The sequence below is a fragment of the Pelophylax lessonae genome (assembly GCF_965119305.1).
Source record: "Pelophylax lessonae genome assembly, chromosome: 2".
Taxonomy (NCBI): Eukaryota; Metazoa; Chordata; class Amphibia; order Anura; family Ranidae; genus Pelophylax; species Pelophylax lessonae.
This window is the reverse complement of record NC_138769.1, coordinates 1417002-1437355: the sequence shown is the minus strand read 5'-3', so window position 1 is coordinate 1437355 and position 20354 is coordinate 1417002. Positions and strand designations below refer to the sequence as shown.

The 20354-nt window shown below is 46.8% G+C and overlaps 1 protein-coding gene across 2 annotated transcripts in view; it reads right to left on the bottom strand.

Moving 5' to 3' along the window:
- LOC309546115 (vang-like protein 2) overlaps positions 1-14958 on the bottom strand; it is a 35981-nt gene extending 21023 nt beyond the window's left edge. The window contains exons 1-4 of one of the 2 annotated variants that reach the window (XM_082245642.1): positions 14857-14958; positions 3502-3562; positions 2255-2357; positions 712-1316 (exon numbers count right to left, since the gene is read on the bottom strand). In XM_082245642.1, the coding sequence (XP_082101768.1) occupies positions 712-1316; positions 2255-2357; positions 3502-3560 (767 nt within the window). In that variant the 5' untranslated portion in view covers positions 3561-3562; positions 14857-14958. Of the gene's footprint in view, positions 1-711; positions 1317-2254; positions 2358-3501; positions 3566-14856 lie in introns of both variants that reach the window. The other variant, XM_082245643.1, reaches the window with a different exon arrangement.
- Between the last annotated feature and the right edge of the window lie 5396 nt (positions 14959-20354).

Here is a 20354-nt window from a genome sequence, read left to right as displayed (position 1 = left end):
TGTGGTGGGTATATAGGGTGAAAGCTGTGGTGGGTATATAGGGTGATAGCTGTGGTGGGTATATAGGGTGATAGCTGTGGTGGGTATATAGGGTGATGGCTGTGGTGGGTATATAGGGTGAAAGCTGTGGTGGGTATATAGGGTGATAGCTGTGGTGGGTATGTAGGGTGAGGGCTGTGGTTGGTATATAGGATGAGGGCTGTGGTGGGTATATAGGGTGAGGGCTGTGGTTGGTATATAGGATGAGGGCTGTGGTGGGTATATAGGGTGATGGCTGTGGTGGGTATATAGGGTGATAGCTGTGGTGGGTATATAGGATGAGGGCTGTGGTGGGTATATAGGGTGATAGCTGTGGTGGGTATATAGGGTGATGGCTGTGGTGGGTATGTAGGGTGAGGGCTGTGGTTGGTATATAGGATGAGGGCTGTGGTGGGTATATAGGGTGATAGCTGTGGTGGGTATATAGGGTGATAGCTGTGGTGGGTATATAGGGTGATGGCTGTGGTGGGTATATAGGGTGATGGCTGTGGTGGGTATATAGGGTGATGGCTGTGGTGGGTATATAGGGTGATAGCTGTGGTGGGTATATAGGATGAGGGCTGTGGTGGGTATATAGGGTGATAGCTGTGGTGGGTATATAGGGTGATGGCTGTGGTTGGTATATAGGGTGATGGCTGTGGTGGGTATATAGGGTGATAGCTGTGGTCATACCTGACTGTCCCCAGGGTGTAGAATCGGCTCTCCCCATCACTGCTCCGGACCACCGTCAGGATGTAGTAGGCCTGCAGTTGTCTCAGCTCCAGTAGAACCACAGCCAGGTAATGGATGAAGATGAAGGCATCCACCAGGGAGGCAGCATACTGGACCACACTCAGCAAGTTCCGCTCCCGGCCACCCAGGACCCTCACTATATAGAACAGCCAATAGGAGAGAAGGAAGATGCAAAGCAGAAGAAGCAAGAAAGCCCGAAACTCCACCAGACGGGGCAGAACGTAGCGCGGAGTACGAAGGAAAACCGCCCAGGAGCCCAGGATCATGAACAGCATCTTAAATGCCACAGAGACATAAAGACCCTCACAGATTACCCCGCAGGGCTCCAGGTCGGAGCGCCACAGCACCTGAGGAAGAAGGATAAAGAGAGGAGGAGTCAGAAGTGTGAGAACCCCCAGAATACAGAAAGTATAGAACCCCAACATGGTCCGAGCACCAGGCCTGCCTGGCTGAGACTCTGAGGGTCCGCGCCGCGGAGATACATCTTCAAGGGAGGCACTGCGCTCTGATGTCACCGCCGTGGTCGTCTCACCCCAATTATCGTCCTGGAGAAGAAAAGAGAGACATGGATGCAGAGATTGATGGATGCAGAGATTGATGGATGCAGAGATTGATGGATGCAGAGATTGATGGATGCAGAGATTGATGGATGGAGAGATTGATGGATGCAGAGATTGATGGATGCAGAGATTGATGGATGCAGAGATTGATGGATGCAGAGATTGATGGATGGAGGGATGGATGGAAGGACTGGCAAACTGATGGAGGAATGGACAGATGGGGCGAATGATGGATGATGGGTAGGTAGAAGAATGTTGAGATGGATGGATGGACCAGTGAAAGGAGGAAGGGAGGGGGCATGTGATGGGTGGAAGGTTTGTTTATTTGGATACTTGGTTGGTTTATTTGGTGAATGGATGGAAGGAAGGTTGTTCAGTTAAAAAGAAGAGTAGAGGCACAGGGGGTTGGATGAAAGAATGGAACGTTGGTTGGCTGGTTGGAAAGATGGTTAAAGAAATGAGAAAAAAGATGGATGGTTGGAAGAAGGGATATAAATTTGGTTAGATGTTTGAGTGGATGGATGACTGGATGAATAGATGGATGGATGGAAAGTTGGTTGGTTGGCTTGTTGGTTGATTTGTTGGTTGATTGGTTAGTTGGTTTGTTGATTGATTGGTTGGTTGATGGGATGAACAGAGGGATAAATTAATGGATGGAAAGTTGGTTGGCTTGTTGGGTAATTGGTTTGTTGGTTGCTTGGTTGGTTTGTTGGTTGATTGGTTGGTTAAATGGATGGATGGATGGAAAGTTGATTGGTTGGCTTGTTGATTTATTGGTTTGTTGGTGGAATGGATTGATGGATGGATGGATCAGTGGGTGGAAAGTTGGTTGGTTGACTTGTTGGTTGGTTGTTGGGATGAACTGAGGGATGAATGGATTGTTGGAAGGATATAATAAAGAAGACTAGATATATAGGTCTCACCCTCCCCTCCTCCTCCTCATCTTCTCGTCCTGTCTCCTCAGCATCCAAAAGAGGTTGGCTGGCCGGGGTCTGGATGGTGACCGACTTCTGGGTATCATTGTATCTGGATTGGAAGACAGATTTAATCACACACGAGTCCTATGTGACAGCGATGTAGAACTGATTATAGCAGGCAGTAAAGGGGGGTTGGGTCATGACTGAACACGGTCCTGTGATGGGGCAATGAAAGGACCAACTCCCCCTCTTACTTCCTTCATATTGGCCTGCGTATATAGCTCAGCTGTAGCTGTATCCAGCTTTATCCCAAACTCTGAGAATATAACAGGAATGGACTGTGTATATAGCTCAGCTGTTTATCGGTTTCTGTCCCATTCCCATTTCACGTTCCCTTCTTCTCCTACAGACCAATTTTATTGACCGATGTGTAGGTGTATGGACAGACTGAGTGATCGATGTGTAGGTGAATGGACAGACTGAGTGATCGATGTGTAGTTGAATGGACAGACTGAGTGATCGATGTGTAGTTGAATGGACAGACTCACTGACTAATGACAGACTGAGTCCCTGTCTGAGCTCCCACCTCACTGACAACAACCTTATTTACCCCTCTCTGCCAATCCCTCCACTGACCTCCATTCAGTGTCCTCCACCCCTCTCTGCCAATCCCTCCATTCAGTGTCCTCCACCCCTCTCTGACAATCCCTCCACTGGCTTCCCATTGCCCAAGAATAAAATTAAAAACACTAACAATAACATAAAAAGCCATTTATAATTCTGCCCCGAGCTACATCACCAATCTTGTCTCCAAATATCACCCAAACCGTGCTCTCCCCTCCTCCCTACACCTCCTGCTCTCTAGCTCCCTTGTCTCCTCCTCCAATGCTCGTCCCAAGGACTTCTCCAGAGCCTCTCTCATCCTCTGGAACTCCCTACCCCAATATGTCCCAATCTTTTGCTCTGTCCCTGAAAACTCATCTCTTCAGGGAGGCCTAATCCTTCCTTCAGTGCACAACCAAATCTTCTACTTCCCTCATCAGTTCATCCCTCACAGGTATTACCTTTTGTTTCATCCTCCCCTCCCTATTAGATTGTAAGCTCCCAGGAGCAGGGCCCTCCTAACCCTCTTCTATGTAATTGTGTTGCTGTATTGTCTTCCATTATATTGTAAAGCGCTGCGCAAACTGTTGGTGCCATATAAATCCTGTATAATGATAATAATGAATGGTAATTGATAGACAATTGGTTACCTCTCAGATCCCGGCCTGCTGTGAAATGATTGGGCTGAATACACGGATTCCTCATCCATCCCTGCTGGAGAGAAGGAAAGGTCAGTAAAAGAACCAATATCAGGGACATGGGGTCAGAGGTCAGGGGTGCTTCGTGTCACCTTTATTATAGTAATGTCCTGCATTGTGTTCCTCATTCTGAAGGTTTCCCGCACCGGTTGTCATGTCCCTGGAAGGGTCCATGTTAATCACATTGCTAAGTAACCATTGTAGGGGGAACCGGCTCAACCAGTACTGGTAGAGGAGAACAATGCACAGGACAGGGACACCCAGGCATGGTCCAAGCTGGTTTGTCCTTCACTTGTTTTCAGTAAGGCAGCAAACAAACGCAGTTTAACCCAGGAGGGGTTCTTACAGCAAGTCCATTGAATAAAACAAACAAATCAGGTGCTCTTCCGAGCAACAATCCAAACTCAGATCAGAACCAGAATAACGGGGCGCCCCTTAATGGTTACCCCAAAACATGCAGTTCTTGTAGTATTTAGTGTTCGGTCTGCCTTTTCACCCAGCAGCAGGCCTGATCATCAGACACAGTGGCGGCTGGTGCTCAAAATTTTTGGGGGGGTGCAAGCAGAAAAATTAGTGACCAGCGTGCCCCCCATCAATGCAGAGTGCCACAGCGTGCCCCCCATCAATGCAGAGTGCCACAGCATGCCCCCCATCAATGCAGAGTGCCACAGCATGCCCCCGTCAATGCAGAGTGCCACAGCGTGCCCACAATCAATGCAGAGTGCCACAGCGTGCCCCCAATTAATGCAGAGTGACCATAGCATGCCCCCAATCAATGCAGAGTGCCACAGTGTGCCCCCAATCAATGCAGAGTGCCACAGCTTGCCCCCCATCAATGCAGAGTGCCACAGCATGCCCCCAATCAATGCAGAGTGCCACAGCGTGCCCCCAATCAATGCAGAGTGACCATAGCATGCCCCCAATCAATGCAGAGTGCCACAGTGTGCCCCCCATCAATGCAGAGTGCCACAGCTTGCCCCCCATCAATGCAGAGTGCCACAGCATGCCGCCAATCAATGCAGAGTGCCACAGCGTGCCCCCGTCAATGCAGAGTGCCACAGCATGCCCCCAATCAATGCAGAGTGCCACAGCTTGCCCCTAATCAATGCAGAGTGCCACAGCGTGCCCCCAATCAATGCAGAGTGCCACAGCTTGCCCCCCATCAATGCAGAGTGCCACAGCATGCCGCCAATCAATGCAGAGTGCCACAGCGTGCCCCCATCAATGCAGAGTGCCACAGCATGCCCCAATCAATGCAGAGTGCCACAGCGTGCCCCTAATCAATGCAGAGTGCCACAGCGTGCCCCCAATCAATGCAGAGTGCCACAGCGTGCCGGGAGTCACTTTGGTTGGGGGGCCCGTGGAACACAGCTTACCTTGGAGAGGTTGAGAAATCCCTCTCTCCGCCCCCTAGACCTCTCTTATGTCTAAGCCACCCTGTGTCTATTAGGGTGACCATGGAATTGGACAGGTACTTAATGGACACTGAGAATATGGTTTGGATTACTTCAGCTGGCACAGTAATATTTATGAACCATATATCTCAAGAAATATATGATGATTATTCCTGGCCTGTTTGATTCTGAACATTGGTAGAGCGAATCACATTGGTTTCTGTTCCATGTCCTTCAATGCAGAGATGGACAGTCTGTCACTGGTGGTCTCTTCCTATTGTCTGTGTATTGAGGTGTGATGTGGATTCTGTTAAGCCTGTCTGTCCCATTGTTAATTGTTAATTAACCAGTTAACGACCGCCAGTTACACTGCGGCAGGCAGCCGCTCCCAGGCAAATCGCCGTACATGTACAGTGCTCGCTCCCGGGAGGCTAGGGGGCGAGCGTGTGCCGCAGGTGGCACACTCCTGCCCCCGCTCCTCAGCGGGGAAGCTGATGCAGCGGGCAGGCGGCTCCGATTGCCTCCTGACACCCGCGATCTCTCCCCGCTGAGAGAGAAGTTTGGTGAGATGTGTTTACATATTTTTAGCACTGATTACTGCAGTAATGTCACTGGTCCCCCCAAAAGTGTAAAAAATATCAGTTAGGGGTCCGATCTGTCCACCGCAATGTCGCAGTCCCACTAAAAATCACAGATTGCCGCCATTACTAGTAAAAAAAAAAAAAAACAATAAAAATGACATATCTCTCCCCTAGTTTGTAGACGCGATAACTTTTGCGCAAACCAATCAAGATACGCTTACTGGGATTTTTTTACCAAAATATGTAGCAGAAAACAAATTGGCCTAAAATGTTAAAACATTTTGATTTTTAAATTTGGGGGGGGGGGGGGATTTCATATAGCAGAGAGTGAAAAATATTGTTTTTCTTTTTTCAGAATTGTCGCTCTTTTTTTGTTTAAAGCGCAAAAAATAAAAATCGCACAGATGATCAAATACACCCAAAAAAAAAGCTCTACTTGAGCACATAAATTTTATTTGGGTACAGTGTTGCACGACTGCGCAATTGTCAGTTAGGGCTCTTTCACACGGTCCGCTCCGTAGGCGGATCCGTGTTGCTCAGCGGGGATCGATCCGCGATCCCCGCTGAGCCGGCGGATGACAGCTCCATCTCCGCTTGCAGAGCGGAGAGGGAGGTGTCTCAGCACCCGCTGCCCTCTATGGGAGATCGGAGCGGACCGCCTGTCCACTCTCATCAGATCCGATCCGATCCGATTACTGAACGGATGGAAAAATAGGGTTTCCATCCGTCCAGATTTCACGGACAGGATCGGATACGGATGGCAGCGGGTGTCAGCGGAGGTGTCTCTGCTGACACCCGCTGCCCCATAGAGCTGCATGGAGGATCCGATCAGATCTGCCTAAAAAACTGACAGGCGGATCTGATCGGATCGCCCGTGTGAAAGAGCCCTTAAAGTAACGATGTGCTGAATCGCAAAATAGGGCCTGGTCATTAAGGGGGGAAATCCTTCCAGTCTTAAAGTGGTTAAATCACATATTGTTTCTGTCCAGATGGCTAGATAATTAGTTCAGGTTAATTCTATTTCTGTATACAATTTCATCTGCATATGATAATGTAATCAGACACCTGACCTGGTGTGGTCATCTGATCAGGAGTATATATTTGGTGTAAGTTTGTTCAATAAATTTTCCAGATCTATACAAGCTATTCTTGGCTAGCTTTGTATGGGGGGCAGCTGTAATATCTGATATCTATGTCCAAGACTGAAGGAAGCCGTATACTGACGGAAGCCCACAAGCACATTGCGGGGTCGCGGTTCCGTTACAACAACAAAGTTTGTGTTTCCTCCACAGATACAAAGACTGAAGCCCCTCACCCTGTGTATGGGAACCCTTCCAAAAAGCTGCCATGAAATGTATTTATCTGCCAGTAAAAAGTCATGACTTCTCCTCTTTCCCCTCTTCAGCATCAAAGAGCAGACAGACCAACTTCTACCGCGGTTCCTCACCGAAACGTCAGCATTTTATCTACTCCTGTGCCGGAAATAAAGATTTTCATACCGATGTTGGAGTTTCCGGCTACCACCTCCAGGGGTCTCCAAACTATGTTCATGAACTACAATTCCCATCATGCCTGTAAATGTCAGAGTTTTACAATGCCTCATGGAACGTGTAGTTCCACAACAGCTGGAGGGCCGTAGTTTGGAGATCCCTGAGCCCCAACTTATAAACCAAAAAAATGGAAGGTAAGAGTAGAGCTAAACATCTTCCTTCGCTTCACAGGAACACAAGAGGGCGCCAACTAAGTGTAGCATTAAAACACAAGTTTATTAAAAAGACAATGGGCAGCTGACATGTAAAAAGAGAAAGGCAGGCGTGTCTGATTTATCTGCGGACAGATGGTGGGCGCAAGTCAGGTTCTCCAACTGGACTGACGTTTCTGTTCCTTAACGCGCTTGAGGACCATGGGGGGGTGGGGGGAATTGGATTGCGACCGGAAGTAGCTGCGTCAGCATGGAACGCAACTGGGAGAGAATTTACTTACTGACATCACTTCTGATTGCGTTCCACGCCGGCCCTGCTACTTCTAATCCCTCATGGGCCTTGAGCGTGAGGAGAGGAAACGTCCGTCCAGTTGGAGATCCTGACTTGTGCCCACCATCAGTCTGCAGGTAAATCAGACACGCCTGCCTGCCTTTCTCTTTATGCATGGGAGTTGCCCTTTTACTTTTTTTGTGTTTTAATACTGCACTTAGTTGGCGCCCCCTCGTGTTCCTGGTATAGATTAAGAGATGGAAGACGTTTAGCTCTATTCTTACTTTCCATTCTTGGGCCTTATAAATTGTTCTGTTCGCTCTCTGGTGCTGAAGAGCTGGAATAATGTTTGATACTGCACTTAGTTGGCGCCCCCTGGTGTTCCTGTTATAGAGGAAGTGATGGAAGACGTTCAGCTCTATTCTTACTCTCCAAGTTGCTCTGTCTGTTCTTTGATGTTCAAGAGCTGAAATAAAGTTTAACCACTTCAGCCCCGGGAGGATTCCCCCCCTTAACCACTTGCCGACCGCCGCACGACTATGTGAGGTCAGCCCCTCACATACAAAGCGACTTAGGGCTACATCGCTAGCCTGTGAGGCTCTAGGGAGCGAGCATGCGCCACCAGAAGCGCGCTCTCACTCGGTCACGGACCCCCCCCCCCCCCCCCACGGCGCGTGTGCTGTGCCTGGTGGACCCGATGTCCGCCGGGCACTTGCGATCGTCGGTTACACCGGGAGAAAGGCAGACGGCTAATGTAAACAAAGCCGCCTGTCATTCTCCCCTGTGTAAGAATGGAGATCACACGGTTCTACTATGTAGGACCGTTGATCTCTGTTCTTACACTAGTAGCCACAGCCAATCACAGTTATAAACACGCCCCTAGGACACACTTAACCCCTCCCTCTCCAATAAAGTTAACTCCTTCACTGCCAGTGTAATTTTTACAGTAACAGTGCATATGTATAGCACTGATTACTGTAGTAATGTCACTGGTACCCCCAAAAGTGTAAAAAATGTCAGTCAAGGGTCCGATCTGTCCGCAATGTCGCAGTACCGCAAAAAAAAAAATCGCAGTTTGCCGCTATTACTCGTTAAAAAAAAAACAACAAAAATGACATAAATCTTTCCCTTAGTTAGTAAACGCGATAACTTTTGCGCAAACCAATCAAAATACGCTTTTTGCGATTTTTTTTACCAAACATATGTAGCAGAAAACAAATTGGCCTAAAATGTTAAAAAATTTTGATTTTTACATTTTTTTGGGGGGGGGGAATTTCATATAAAAAATGTGAAAAATATTGTTATTTTTTCAAAATTGTCGCTTTTTTTTTTTGTTTATAGCGCAAAAAGTAAAAATCGCACAGGTGATCAAATACCACCAAAAGAAAGCTCTGTTTGTGGGGAAAAAAGGACGTCAAATTCGTTTGGGTACAGCGTCGCACGACCGCGCAATTGTCTGTTAAAATCACGCAGTGCCGAATCACAAAATAGGCCCTGGTCACAAATTAATAAAAACTTAATCAATGTATTAATACATCACATATTAAAAACCATCTAGATTAATCGGTAAAGCAATATCATTGTCAAAAACATATTTATAGTTAACCCGACTTGACAGGATAAGCAAGTTCAGATATCGGTACAAAAGGATCTGGATCAACGCGTTTCGCCTGATTTTGGGGCTTCTTCAGGATCCACGTATTTGATGTTATATACACTTCATACAGCATCAAGAATACGATCCAATACCTGCTTCAACAGAGCATTGTATGGGCCCAGACATTTATATGGCTTCTGATCTGTAAAATGCTTAAAACCAAATAAAGATGGGCCAATAGGGAGCCACCATCCCTCAGGGAAAATATAATAACCGATCCCATACATAGATTTAGGCAGGGCTGGCCCGAGACATTGTGCTGCCTGGGTCCAAGAATGAAATGCTGCCCCCCAAAAATAAATCATGCCCATCAAAGGGCGTGAGCAGGCGGGCCGGGCATCTACTCCTCCAGTTCCACCCAATAGAAATGGAAGCTGTGCCCGAACATCGGCTGATGGCGGAGCCGGTGGGAAAGGGATCTTTGCTCTCCTGTGGGTTCCCCGCCCCGGCAGTACACACACCTGAGCTCTTCATGCGCGCTTGGATGTTTACCAGCCGGGGTTAGACTGTGTGAGCACCCTCGTGCCCGGCAACTATGAGTATGTGTGTTGAGGGCAGCAGGGTGGCATTGGAGCGGTCCAGGGGGGCAGTTCTCACACACAAAACTGCTGGGAAAAAAATCTTGGCCGTCAGTTTGCCGCCCCTCTCAAATTGCTGGCTGAGTCCAATGGACCCATGGAAGGGCCGGCCCTGGATTTAGGTGTAAACAGTCCTAAACGGCAACCATTTAGTAGAGACTCCAAACAACGAATCTCCCGATGCTCAATGTCCAAATTGATTCAAAAACCATCCAAAACCAAATAGGAGGGAAGGGAAAAGACAAATCCCCAAAACCAACAAGATCTATGGCAGCCTCCGAACACGACGGCCACATCAGTCCCGCCATCCTTTCCAAGGGGAGGAGAGGCAGGGGCCTACTTTAGAATTTAACTCTCCTGTAACCTAACCTCCTAGTATGGCCGCAGTGACAGACAAACAGCAAGAGGTGCACAGATCTACAGTGTGATAAACTTTCCTAAAGTATCTAAGAGAAAGGTTTTCCTTCTGAAATTTTAATCCAAGAGAAAGCTTTTCCTTCCGAAATTTTAATCTAAGAGAAAAATTTTCCTTACGAAATTTTAATCTAAGAGAAAGGTTTTCCTTACGAAATTTTAATCTAAGAGAAAGGCTTTCCTTACGAAATTTTAATCTAAGAGAAAGGTTTTCCTTACAAAATTTTAATCTAAGAGAAAGGTTTTCCTTCCGAAATTTTAATCTAAGAGAAAGGTTTTCCTTACAAAATTTTAATCAAAGAGAAAGGTTTTCCTTCCGAAATTTTAGGTTTTCCTTCCGAAATTTTAGGTTTTCTTTCCGAAATTTTAATCTAAGTGAAAAGTTTTCCTTCCGAAATTTTAATCTAAGAGAAAGCTTTTCCTTCCGAAATTTTAATCTAAGAGAAAGCTTTTCCTTCCAAAATTTTTATCTAAGAGAAAAATTTTCCTTCCGAAATTTTAATCTAAGAGAAAGGTTTTCCTTACAAAATTTTAATCTAAGAGAAGGGTTTTCCTTCCGAAATTTTAATCTAAGAGAAAGGTTTTCCTTACAAAATTTTAATCAAAGAGAAAGGTTTTCCTTCCGAAATTTTAGGTTTTCCTTCCGAAATTTTAGGTTTTCTTTCCGAAATTTTAATCTAAGAGAAAAGTTTTCCTTCCGAAATTTTAATCTAAGAGAAAGGTTTTCCTTCCGAAATTTTAATCTAAGAGAAAGGTTTTCCTTCCGAAATTTTAATCTAAGAGAAAAGTTTTCCTTCCGAAATCTCCTCTGGACAAGGATCTGTTTATAATTGGATGACAGGAGCTCATTCTATTAGAAGGGAACACATGAAACTCCCACCAGTCCTCAGTGTAGGACTACCAGGAACCCTCTCACCAGCCGTACCGGTTACAGTCATGGATTCCCGATGACTCAGCCACTCACCACTTGTATGCTCAGCACTTACACCACATTCTTCCCATCCTCCGCATTCCCTAAGCTCAGACTTCACCACTATGAAACCCTTCAATTCTCACATCAGGTGTCAAACTTTCTACAATGTTACCCCCCTCTAATGATAAGGTGGGGGGGCCCTGTGCCTGGATACCATACTGAAAGGCTTTTTTCAACCTGTCCTCATACAGTGCCTTGCAAAAGTATTCGGCCCCCTTGAACTTTGCGACCTTTTGCCACATTTCAGACTTCAAACATAAAGATATAAAACTGTAATTTTTTGTGAAGAATCAACAAGTGGGACACAATCATGAAGTGGAACGAAATTTATTGGATATTTCAAACTTTGTTAACAAATAATAAACTGAAAAATTGGGCGTGCAAAATTATTCAGCCCCTTTACTTTCAGTGCAGCAAACTCTCTCCAGAAGTTCAGTGAGGATCTCTGAATGATCCAATGTTGACCTAAATGACTAATGATGATAAATAGAATCCACCTGTGTGTAATCAAGTCTCCATATAAATGCACCTGCACTGTGATAGTCTCAGAGGTCCGTTTAAAGCGCAGAGAGCATCATGAAGAACAAGGAACACACCAGGCAGGTCCGAGATACTGTTGTGGAGAAGTTTAAAGCCGGATTTGGATACAAAAAGATTTCCCAAGCTTTAAACATCCCAAGGAGCACTGTGCAAGCGATAATATTGAAATGGAAGGAGTATCAGACCACTGCAAATCTACGAAGACCTGGCCGTCCCTCTAAACTTTCAGCTCATACAAGGAGAAGACTGATCAGAGATGCAGCCAAGAGGCCCATGATCACTCTGGATGAACTGCAGAGATCTACAGCTGAGGTGGGAGACTCTGTCCATAGGACAACAATCAGTCGTATACTGCACAAATCTGCCCTTTATGGAAGAGTGGCAAGAAGAAAGCCATTTCTTAAAGATATCCATAAAAAGTGTCGTTTAAAGTTTCCCACAAGCCACCTGGGAGACACCAAACATGTGGAAGAAGGAGCTCTGGTCGGATGAAACCAAAATCAAACTTTTTGGCAACAATGCAAAACTTTATGTTTGGCGTAAAAGCAACACAGCTCATCACCCTGAACACACCAACCCCACTGTGAAACATGGTGGGGGCAGCATCATGGTTTGGGCCTGCTTTTCTTCAGCAGGGACAGGAAAGATGGTTAAAATTGATGGGAAGATGGATGGAGCCAAATACAGGACCATTCTGGAAGAAAACCTGATGGAGTCTGCAAAAGACCTGAGACTGGGACGGAGATTTGTCTTCCAACAAGACAATGATCCAAAACATAAAGCAAAATCTACAATGGAATGGTTCACAAATAAACATATCCAGGTGTTAGAATGGCCAAGTCAAAGTCCAGACCTGAATCCAATCGAGAATCTGTGGAAAGAACTGAAAACTGCTGTTCACAAACGCTCTCCATCCAACCTCACTGAGCTCCAGCTGTTTTGCAAGGAGGAATGGGCAAAAATTTCAGTCTCTCGATGTGCAAAACTGATAGAGACATACCCCAAGCGACTTACAGCTGTAATCGCAGCAAAATGTGGCGCTACAAAGTATTAACTTAAGGGGGCTGAATAATTTTGCACGCCCAATTTTTCAGTTTTTTATTTGTTAAAAAAGTTTGAAATATCCAATAAATTTCGTTCCACTTCATGATTGTGTCCCACTTGTTGTTGATTCTTCACAAAAAATTACAGTTTTATATCTTTATGTTTGAAGCCTGAGATGTGGCAAAAGGTCAAAAAGTTCAAGGGGGGCGAATACTTTCGCAAGGCACTGTATATACCCAACCAGACTTCACACCACACAATCATCATCATCATCATCATCATCATCATCATCATCCCAACCTGTCCTCATATCACCCAACCAGACCTCACACCTCACACTCATCATCATCATCATCATCATCATCATCATCATCATCATCCCAACCTGTCCTCATATCACCCAACCAGACCTCACACCACACAATCATCATCATCATCATCATCATCATCATCATCATCATCATCATCCCAACCTGTCCTCATATTACCCAACCACACCTCACACCACACACTCATCATCATCATCATCATCATCCCAACCTGTCCTCATATCACCCAACCAGACCTCACACCACACAATCATCATCATCATCATCATCATCATCATCATCATCATCCCAACCTGTCCTCATATCACCCAACCAGACCCCACACCACACAATCATCATCATCATCATCATCATCATCATCATCATCATCATCATCATCATCATCATCATCATCATCCCAACCTGTCCTCATATCACTCAACCAGACCCCACACCACACAATCATCATCATCATCATCATCATCATCATCATCATCATCATCATCATCATCCCAACCTGTCCTCATATCACCCAACCAGACCCCACACCACACAATCATCATCATCATCATCATCATCATCATCATCATCATCCCAACCTGTCCTCATATCACCCAACCAGACCCCACACCACACAATCATCATCATCATCATCATCCCAACCTGTCCTCATATCACCCAACCAGACCTCACACCTCACACTCATCATCATCATCATCATCATCATCATCATCCCAACCTGTCCTCATATCACCCAACCAGACCCCACACCACACAATCATCATCATCATCATCATCCCAACCTGTCTTCATATCACCCAACCAGACCCCACACCACACAATCATCATCATCATCATCATCCCAACCTGTCCTCATATCACCCAACCAGACCTCACACCTCACACTCATCATCATCATCATCATCATCATCATCATCATCCCAACCTGTCCTCATATCACCCAACCAGACCCCACACCACACAATCATCATCATCATCATCATCATCATCATCATCATCATCATCATCATCATCCCAACCTGTCCTCATATCACCCAACCAGACCCCACACCACACAATCATCATCATCATCATCATCATCCCAACCTGTCCTCATATCACCCAACCAGACCTCACACCTCACAATCATCATCATCATCATCATCATCCCAACCTGTCCTCATATCACCCAACCAGACCCCACACCACACAATCATCATCATCATCATCATCCCAACCTGTCCTCATATCACCCAACCAGACCTCACACCTCACAATCATCATCATCATCATCCCAATCTCTGATGTTATTATACAGTGCGGTGTGATATATTATATACTCTCTATATTATACAGTGTGATATATTATATACTCTATATTATACAGTGTGATATATTATATACTCTCTATATTATACAGTGTGATATATTATATACTCTCTATATTATACAGTGTGATATATTATATACTCTCTATATTATACAGTGTGATATATTATATACTCTCTATATTATACAGTGTGATATATTATATACTCTCTATATTATACAGTGTGATATATTATATACTCTATATTATACAGTGTGATATATTATATACTCGGTATTATTATACGGTATATAATGTGTAATGATATTACGGGAAGTGCTGGTTGAGTATAAATAAGTAACATAAGTCGTATTGTATCTCACCTCCTCCTCCTCTATTTCTATGGAGAGATAAAACTTCACCTCCCTCACCTGTATGTGAATTCCTGTGTCACCGTTACCGCCCCCGCACCCGGTATATTACCCCCCCCCCCATAGTATAATGTACCCCCATACAGCCCACCTGAAGCGTCTCACCTCATAGAATGCGGCCTGAGTGCAGAGACTCCCCCGCTCTGAGTCTGCAGAACCTTCACACCGCTCACCAAACCTGCTCCACCACTCCTTTGCCCGAGGTGCGCCTTCCCCTCCCCCACACCACTGACAGGCCTCACCGATCCCTACTACACACCAACGTGTGACTATCACACACAGGAACATGGAAGAAATACCAATGCTCCATCAATCGCCATCGTCTTTTTTTAGATGTTTTTGGGATTATTTGGAACCTTTTTTTGTCTGAGTTTAGATCTACGATTGTCCCAAGCATGGAATCTTCTTCCTGAGGACGGCCCACCTCTACTGGAAGTCAGATCCAAGCATCAACTACTCCTTCACTACAATCATTCTTCTCACCTTCGTTTTGGACTTTCCTCTTCTAGTTGAGGTCCCCGAGTTCTTCGTGCCGGTTCACATATGTGCGGCTGCGGCGATCACATATAATATAAGAGCGCGCTGCTCCTTCATTACATGCACCGCTCCTTCATTACATGCGATCGGCTGTGCGGTGCGAGTTCAGCCATACACTCTGTATGGCTGAATTCTCACCGCACCCGCAGCAAAGACGCACAGGACCCTTTTTTGCAGCCGCATCAGGATCGGATCGCACAGTGGTTCACATTTGTGCGATCCGATCCTGTGCGAACTGCGATATGCGATCAAACTGGGGGTGTCATTAAGATTACATTGACACCCCCTAGCGTATCGCATATGGCAGTGTGAACTGCCAGGGGTGCGTTTGCGATGCGGGAACAGGCTGCGAATTCACTATTTTCACACCTTGCCGGTTTTGTAGCATTTTAGGCATTTTTTGGGGGTTATTGGAGGCAGGCATAACATCAGAACTTCTGTGTAGGGGTATATATACACACACACACATGTATGTATATATACACTTACACATATATAGGTGTGATAGAAGCAGAACACTAAACTTGCGCTTATAGAACAGCGATATGGCTTCTCGCCTGTCACCCTGCTTTTTGCTGCAGGCGTTTATAGGGCTTTTTTGAGGACATGTTTGGAGTCAGGCATGACATCTGAAATTCTGTGTAGGGGTATATATACACACACACACGTATGTATATATACACATACACATATATAGGTGTGAAAGTGGCAGAACACTATGCTTGCTCTAATGAAATAATTAACACCCATATGGCTTCTCTCCTTTCACACCTATGTATGTGTATGTGTATATATATACATACATGTGTGTGTATATATACCCCTATACAGAAGTTCAGATGTTTTTCCTGCCTCCAAAGACCCACAAAAAATGTCCAAAAAAACCGCCTGCAATAACACCCCTGGGCATTTTTTTTTGGCGCAGGTGTTTTTTTGGGCATTTTTTGTGGGTCTTTGGAGGCAGGCAAAACATCTGAACTTCTGTATAGGGGTATATATACACACACACCTGTATTTATTTATACACATACACATATAGGTGTGATAGGAGAGAAGCCATATGGGTGTTAATTATTTCATTAGAGCAAGTATAGTGTTCTGCTATTTTCACACCTATATATCTGTATATGTATATATACATACATGTGTGTGTGTATATATACCCATACACAGAAGTTCAGATGTCATGCCTGACTCCAAACATGTCCTCAAAAAAGCTCTATAAACGCCTGCAGCAAAAAGCAGGGTGACCGGTGAGAAGCCATATTACTGTTCTCTAAGTGACCTAAGAGAAACGACCTTTTCTCTATAGCGGTCACCCTGACATGGAAGGGTTTGGTCACCCTGCCATAGCAGTCAGTTAACCCTACACTACACTACGGTCCCCTTACACTTAACACTTTCCCTACAGAAACTAGATTATTAAATCTAACTATAGTGGAAAATAGCACCCTAACTACACTAGATATCCCTTTCCTCACACTAATAATTGCTAAATGACACTTTGTAGCAGAAGTAACAGAACTGCTTCCACTCTCTTCCATGTCCTGTATTACAGTGCTAGAGATTTGGCGGGGCTATCTTATATACTGGCGGGCGTATTCACTACTGATTGGCCTCTGGACCCCCTAGTTACTCCAATCACATTCCTAGCATCCTCCTGCCCCCTCAATTGGCTTTTACTAATGGTTCTGGTCCAATCACGGGCTTTTAAAGCCCAGTTCCTGTCCCATTGCATTTTGGTCGGTTCTGGTTGCCGAATTTCGAACAGTCAATGTTCGGGTCGAACCGATGGTCAACCCGAACCGTTCGATTATCCCTACTGGTGACCCCTCCAGTGATATAAAGATCTATATAGAGGAATCAGGACCTCCTTCATCCTGCTGGGGACCCCTCTAGTGATATAAAGATCTATATAGAGGAATCAGGACCTCCCTCCTCCTGCTGGGGACCCCTCTAGTGATATAAAGATCTATATAGAGGAATCAGGACCTTCCATCCTCCTGCTGGGGACCCCTCTAGTGATATAAAGATCTATATAGAGGAATCAGGACCTCCCTCCTCCTGCTGGGGACCCCTCTAGTGATATAAAGATCTATATAGAGGAATCAGGACCTTCCATCCTCCTGCTGGTGATCCCTCTAGTGATATAAAGATCTATATAGAGGAATCAGGACCTCCTTCCTCCTGCTGGTGAACCCCTTTAGTGATACCAATCATGGCTCTGATAGTACAGTTCAGGCGAATGCTTTGGCCAATCATCAGCAATCAACCCAATGAGGTCAGGGGGCCCGGATTCACCATTAAAGGACCCGATAAGATCAGGGGGCTCCAGAACACCCATTGCAGAACCTGGTGAGGTTGGGGACCCGGATTCGCCATTATAGGACCCGATAAGGTCAGGGGACCCGGATTCGCCATTATAGGACCCAATAAGGTCAGGGGACCCGGATTCACCATTACAGGACCCGATAAGGTCAGGGGACCCGGATTCGCCATTACAGGACCCGATAAAGTCAGGGGACCCGGATTCGCCATTATAGGACCCGATAAGGTCAGGGGACCCGGATTCGCCATTATAGGACCCAATAAGGTCAGGGGACCCGGATTCGCCATTATAGGACCCGATAAGGTCAGGGGACCCGGATTCGCCATTACAGGACCCGATAAAGTCAGGGGACCCGGATTCGCCATTATAGGACCCGATAAGGTCAGGGGACCCGGATTCGCCATTACAGGACCCCGATAAGGTCAGGGGACCCGGATTCGCCATTATAGGACCCGATAAGGTCAGGGGACCCGGATTCGCCATTATAGGACCCGATAAGGTCAGGGGACCCGGATTCACCATTACAGGACCCTGATAAGGTCAGGGGACCCAGACTCGCCATTATAGGACCCGATAAGGTCAGGGAACCCGGATTCGCCATTATAGGACCCAATAAGGTCAGGGGACTCGGATTCGCCATTATAGGACCCGATAAGGTCAGGGGACCCGGATTCACCATTACAGTACCCAATAAGGTCAGGGGACCCGGATTCGCCATTATAGGACCCGATAAGGTCAGGGGACCCGGATTCGCCATTACAGGACCCGATAAGGTCAGGGGACCCGGATTCGCCATTATAGGACCCGATAAGGTCAGGGGACCCGGATTCGCCATTATAGGACCCGATAAGGTCAGGGGACCCGGATTCACCATTACAGGACCCCGATAAGGTCAGGGGACCCAGACTCGCCATTATAGGACCCGATAAGGTCAGGGGACCCGGATTCGCCATTATAGGACCCGATAAGGTCAGGGGACCCGGATTCACCATTACAGGACCCCGATAAGGTCAGGGGACCCGGATTCGCCATTATAGGACCCGATAAGGTCAGGGGACCCGGATTCGCCATTATAGGACCCGATAAGGTCAGGGGACCCGGATTCACCATTACAGGACCCGATAAGGTCAGGGGACCCGGATTCACCATTACAGGACCCGATAAGGTCAGGGGACCCGGATTCGCCATTATAGGACCCGATAAGGTCAGGGGACCCAGGATTCACCATTACAGGACCCGATAAGGTCAGGGGACCCGGATTCGCCATTATAGGAGCCGATAAGGTCAGGGGACCCGGATTCACCATTATAGGACCCCGATAAGGTCAGGGGACCCGGATTCGCCATTACAGGACCCGATAAGGTCAGGGGACCCGGATTCACCATTATAGGACCCGATAAGGTCAGGGGACCCGAATTCGCCATTATAGGACCCGATAAGGTCAGGGGACCCGGATTCGCCATTACAGGACTCGATAAGGTCAGGGGACCCGGATTCACCATTATAGGACCCGATAAGGTCAGGGGACCCGGATTCACCATTACAGGACCCTGATAAGGTCAGGGGACCCAGACTCGCCATTATAGGACCCGATAAGGTCAGGGAACCCGGATTCGCCATTATAGGACCCGATAAGGTCAGGGGACTCGGATTCGCCATTATAGGACCCGATAAGGTCAGGGGACCCGGATTCACCATTATAGGACCCGATAAGGTCAGGGGACCCGGATTCGCCATTACAGGACCCGATAAGGTCAGGGGACCCGGATTCGCCATTATAGGACCCGATAAGGTCAGGGGACCCGGATTCACCATTATAGGACCCGATAAGGTCAGGGGACCCGGATTCGCCATTACAGGACCCGATAAGGTCAGGGGACCCGGATTCGCCATTATAGGACCCGATAAGGTCAGGGGACCCGGATTCGCCATTATAGGACCCGATAAGGTCAGGGGACCCGGATTCACCATTACAGGACCCCGATAAGGTCAGGGGACCCAGACTCGCCATTATAGGACCCGATAAGGTCAGGGGACCCGGATTCGCCATTATAGGACCCGATAAGGTCAGGGGACCCGGATTCACCATTACAGGACCCCGATAAGGTCAGGGGACCCAGACTCGCCATTATAGGACCCGATAAGGTCAGGGGACCCGGATTCGCCATTATAGGACCCGATAAGGTCAGGGGACCCGGATTCACCATTACAGGACCCCGATAAGGTCAGGGGACCCGGATTCACCATTATAGGACCTGATAAGGTCAGGGGACCCGGATTCACCATTACAGGACCCGATAAGGTCAGGGGACCCGGATTCACCATTCCAGGACCCGATAAGGTCAGGGGACCCGGATTCACCATTATAGGACCCGATAAGGTCAGGGGACCCGGATTCGCCATTATAGGAGCCGATAAGGTCAGGGGACCCGGATTCGCCATTACAGGACTCGATAAGGTCAGGGGACCCGGATTCACCATTACAGGACCCCGATAACGTCAGGGGACCCGGATTCGCCATTACAGGACCCCGATAAGGTCAGGGGACCCGGATTCACCATTATAGGACCCGCTAAGGATAAGGGGCCCCTGAGTAGGGATTACATGAGTCATTGAAGTCAGGGGGCCCCATAATAGTGAATACAGCCCCTGTGGTGTCCCCTGACTCCTCATATTACATATAAGATGGTGAGGAGCCCATTCTATACACACAGCCCTCCTCTCCATCCTCTATACA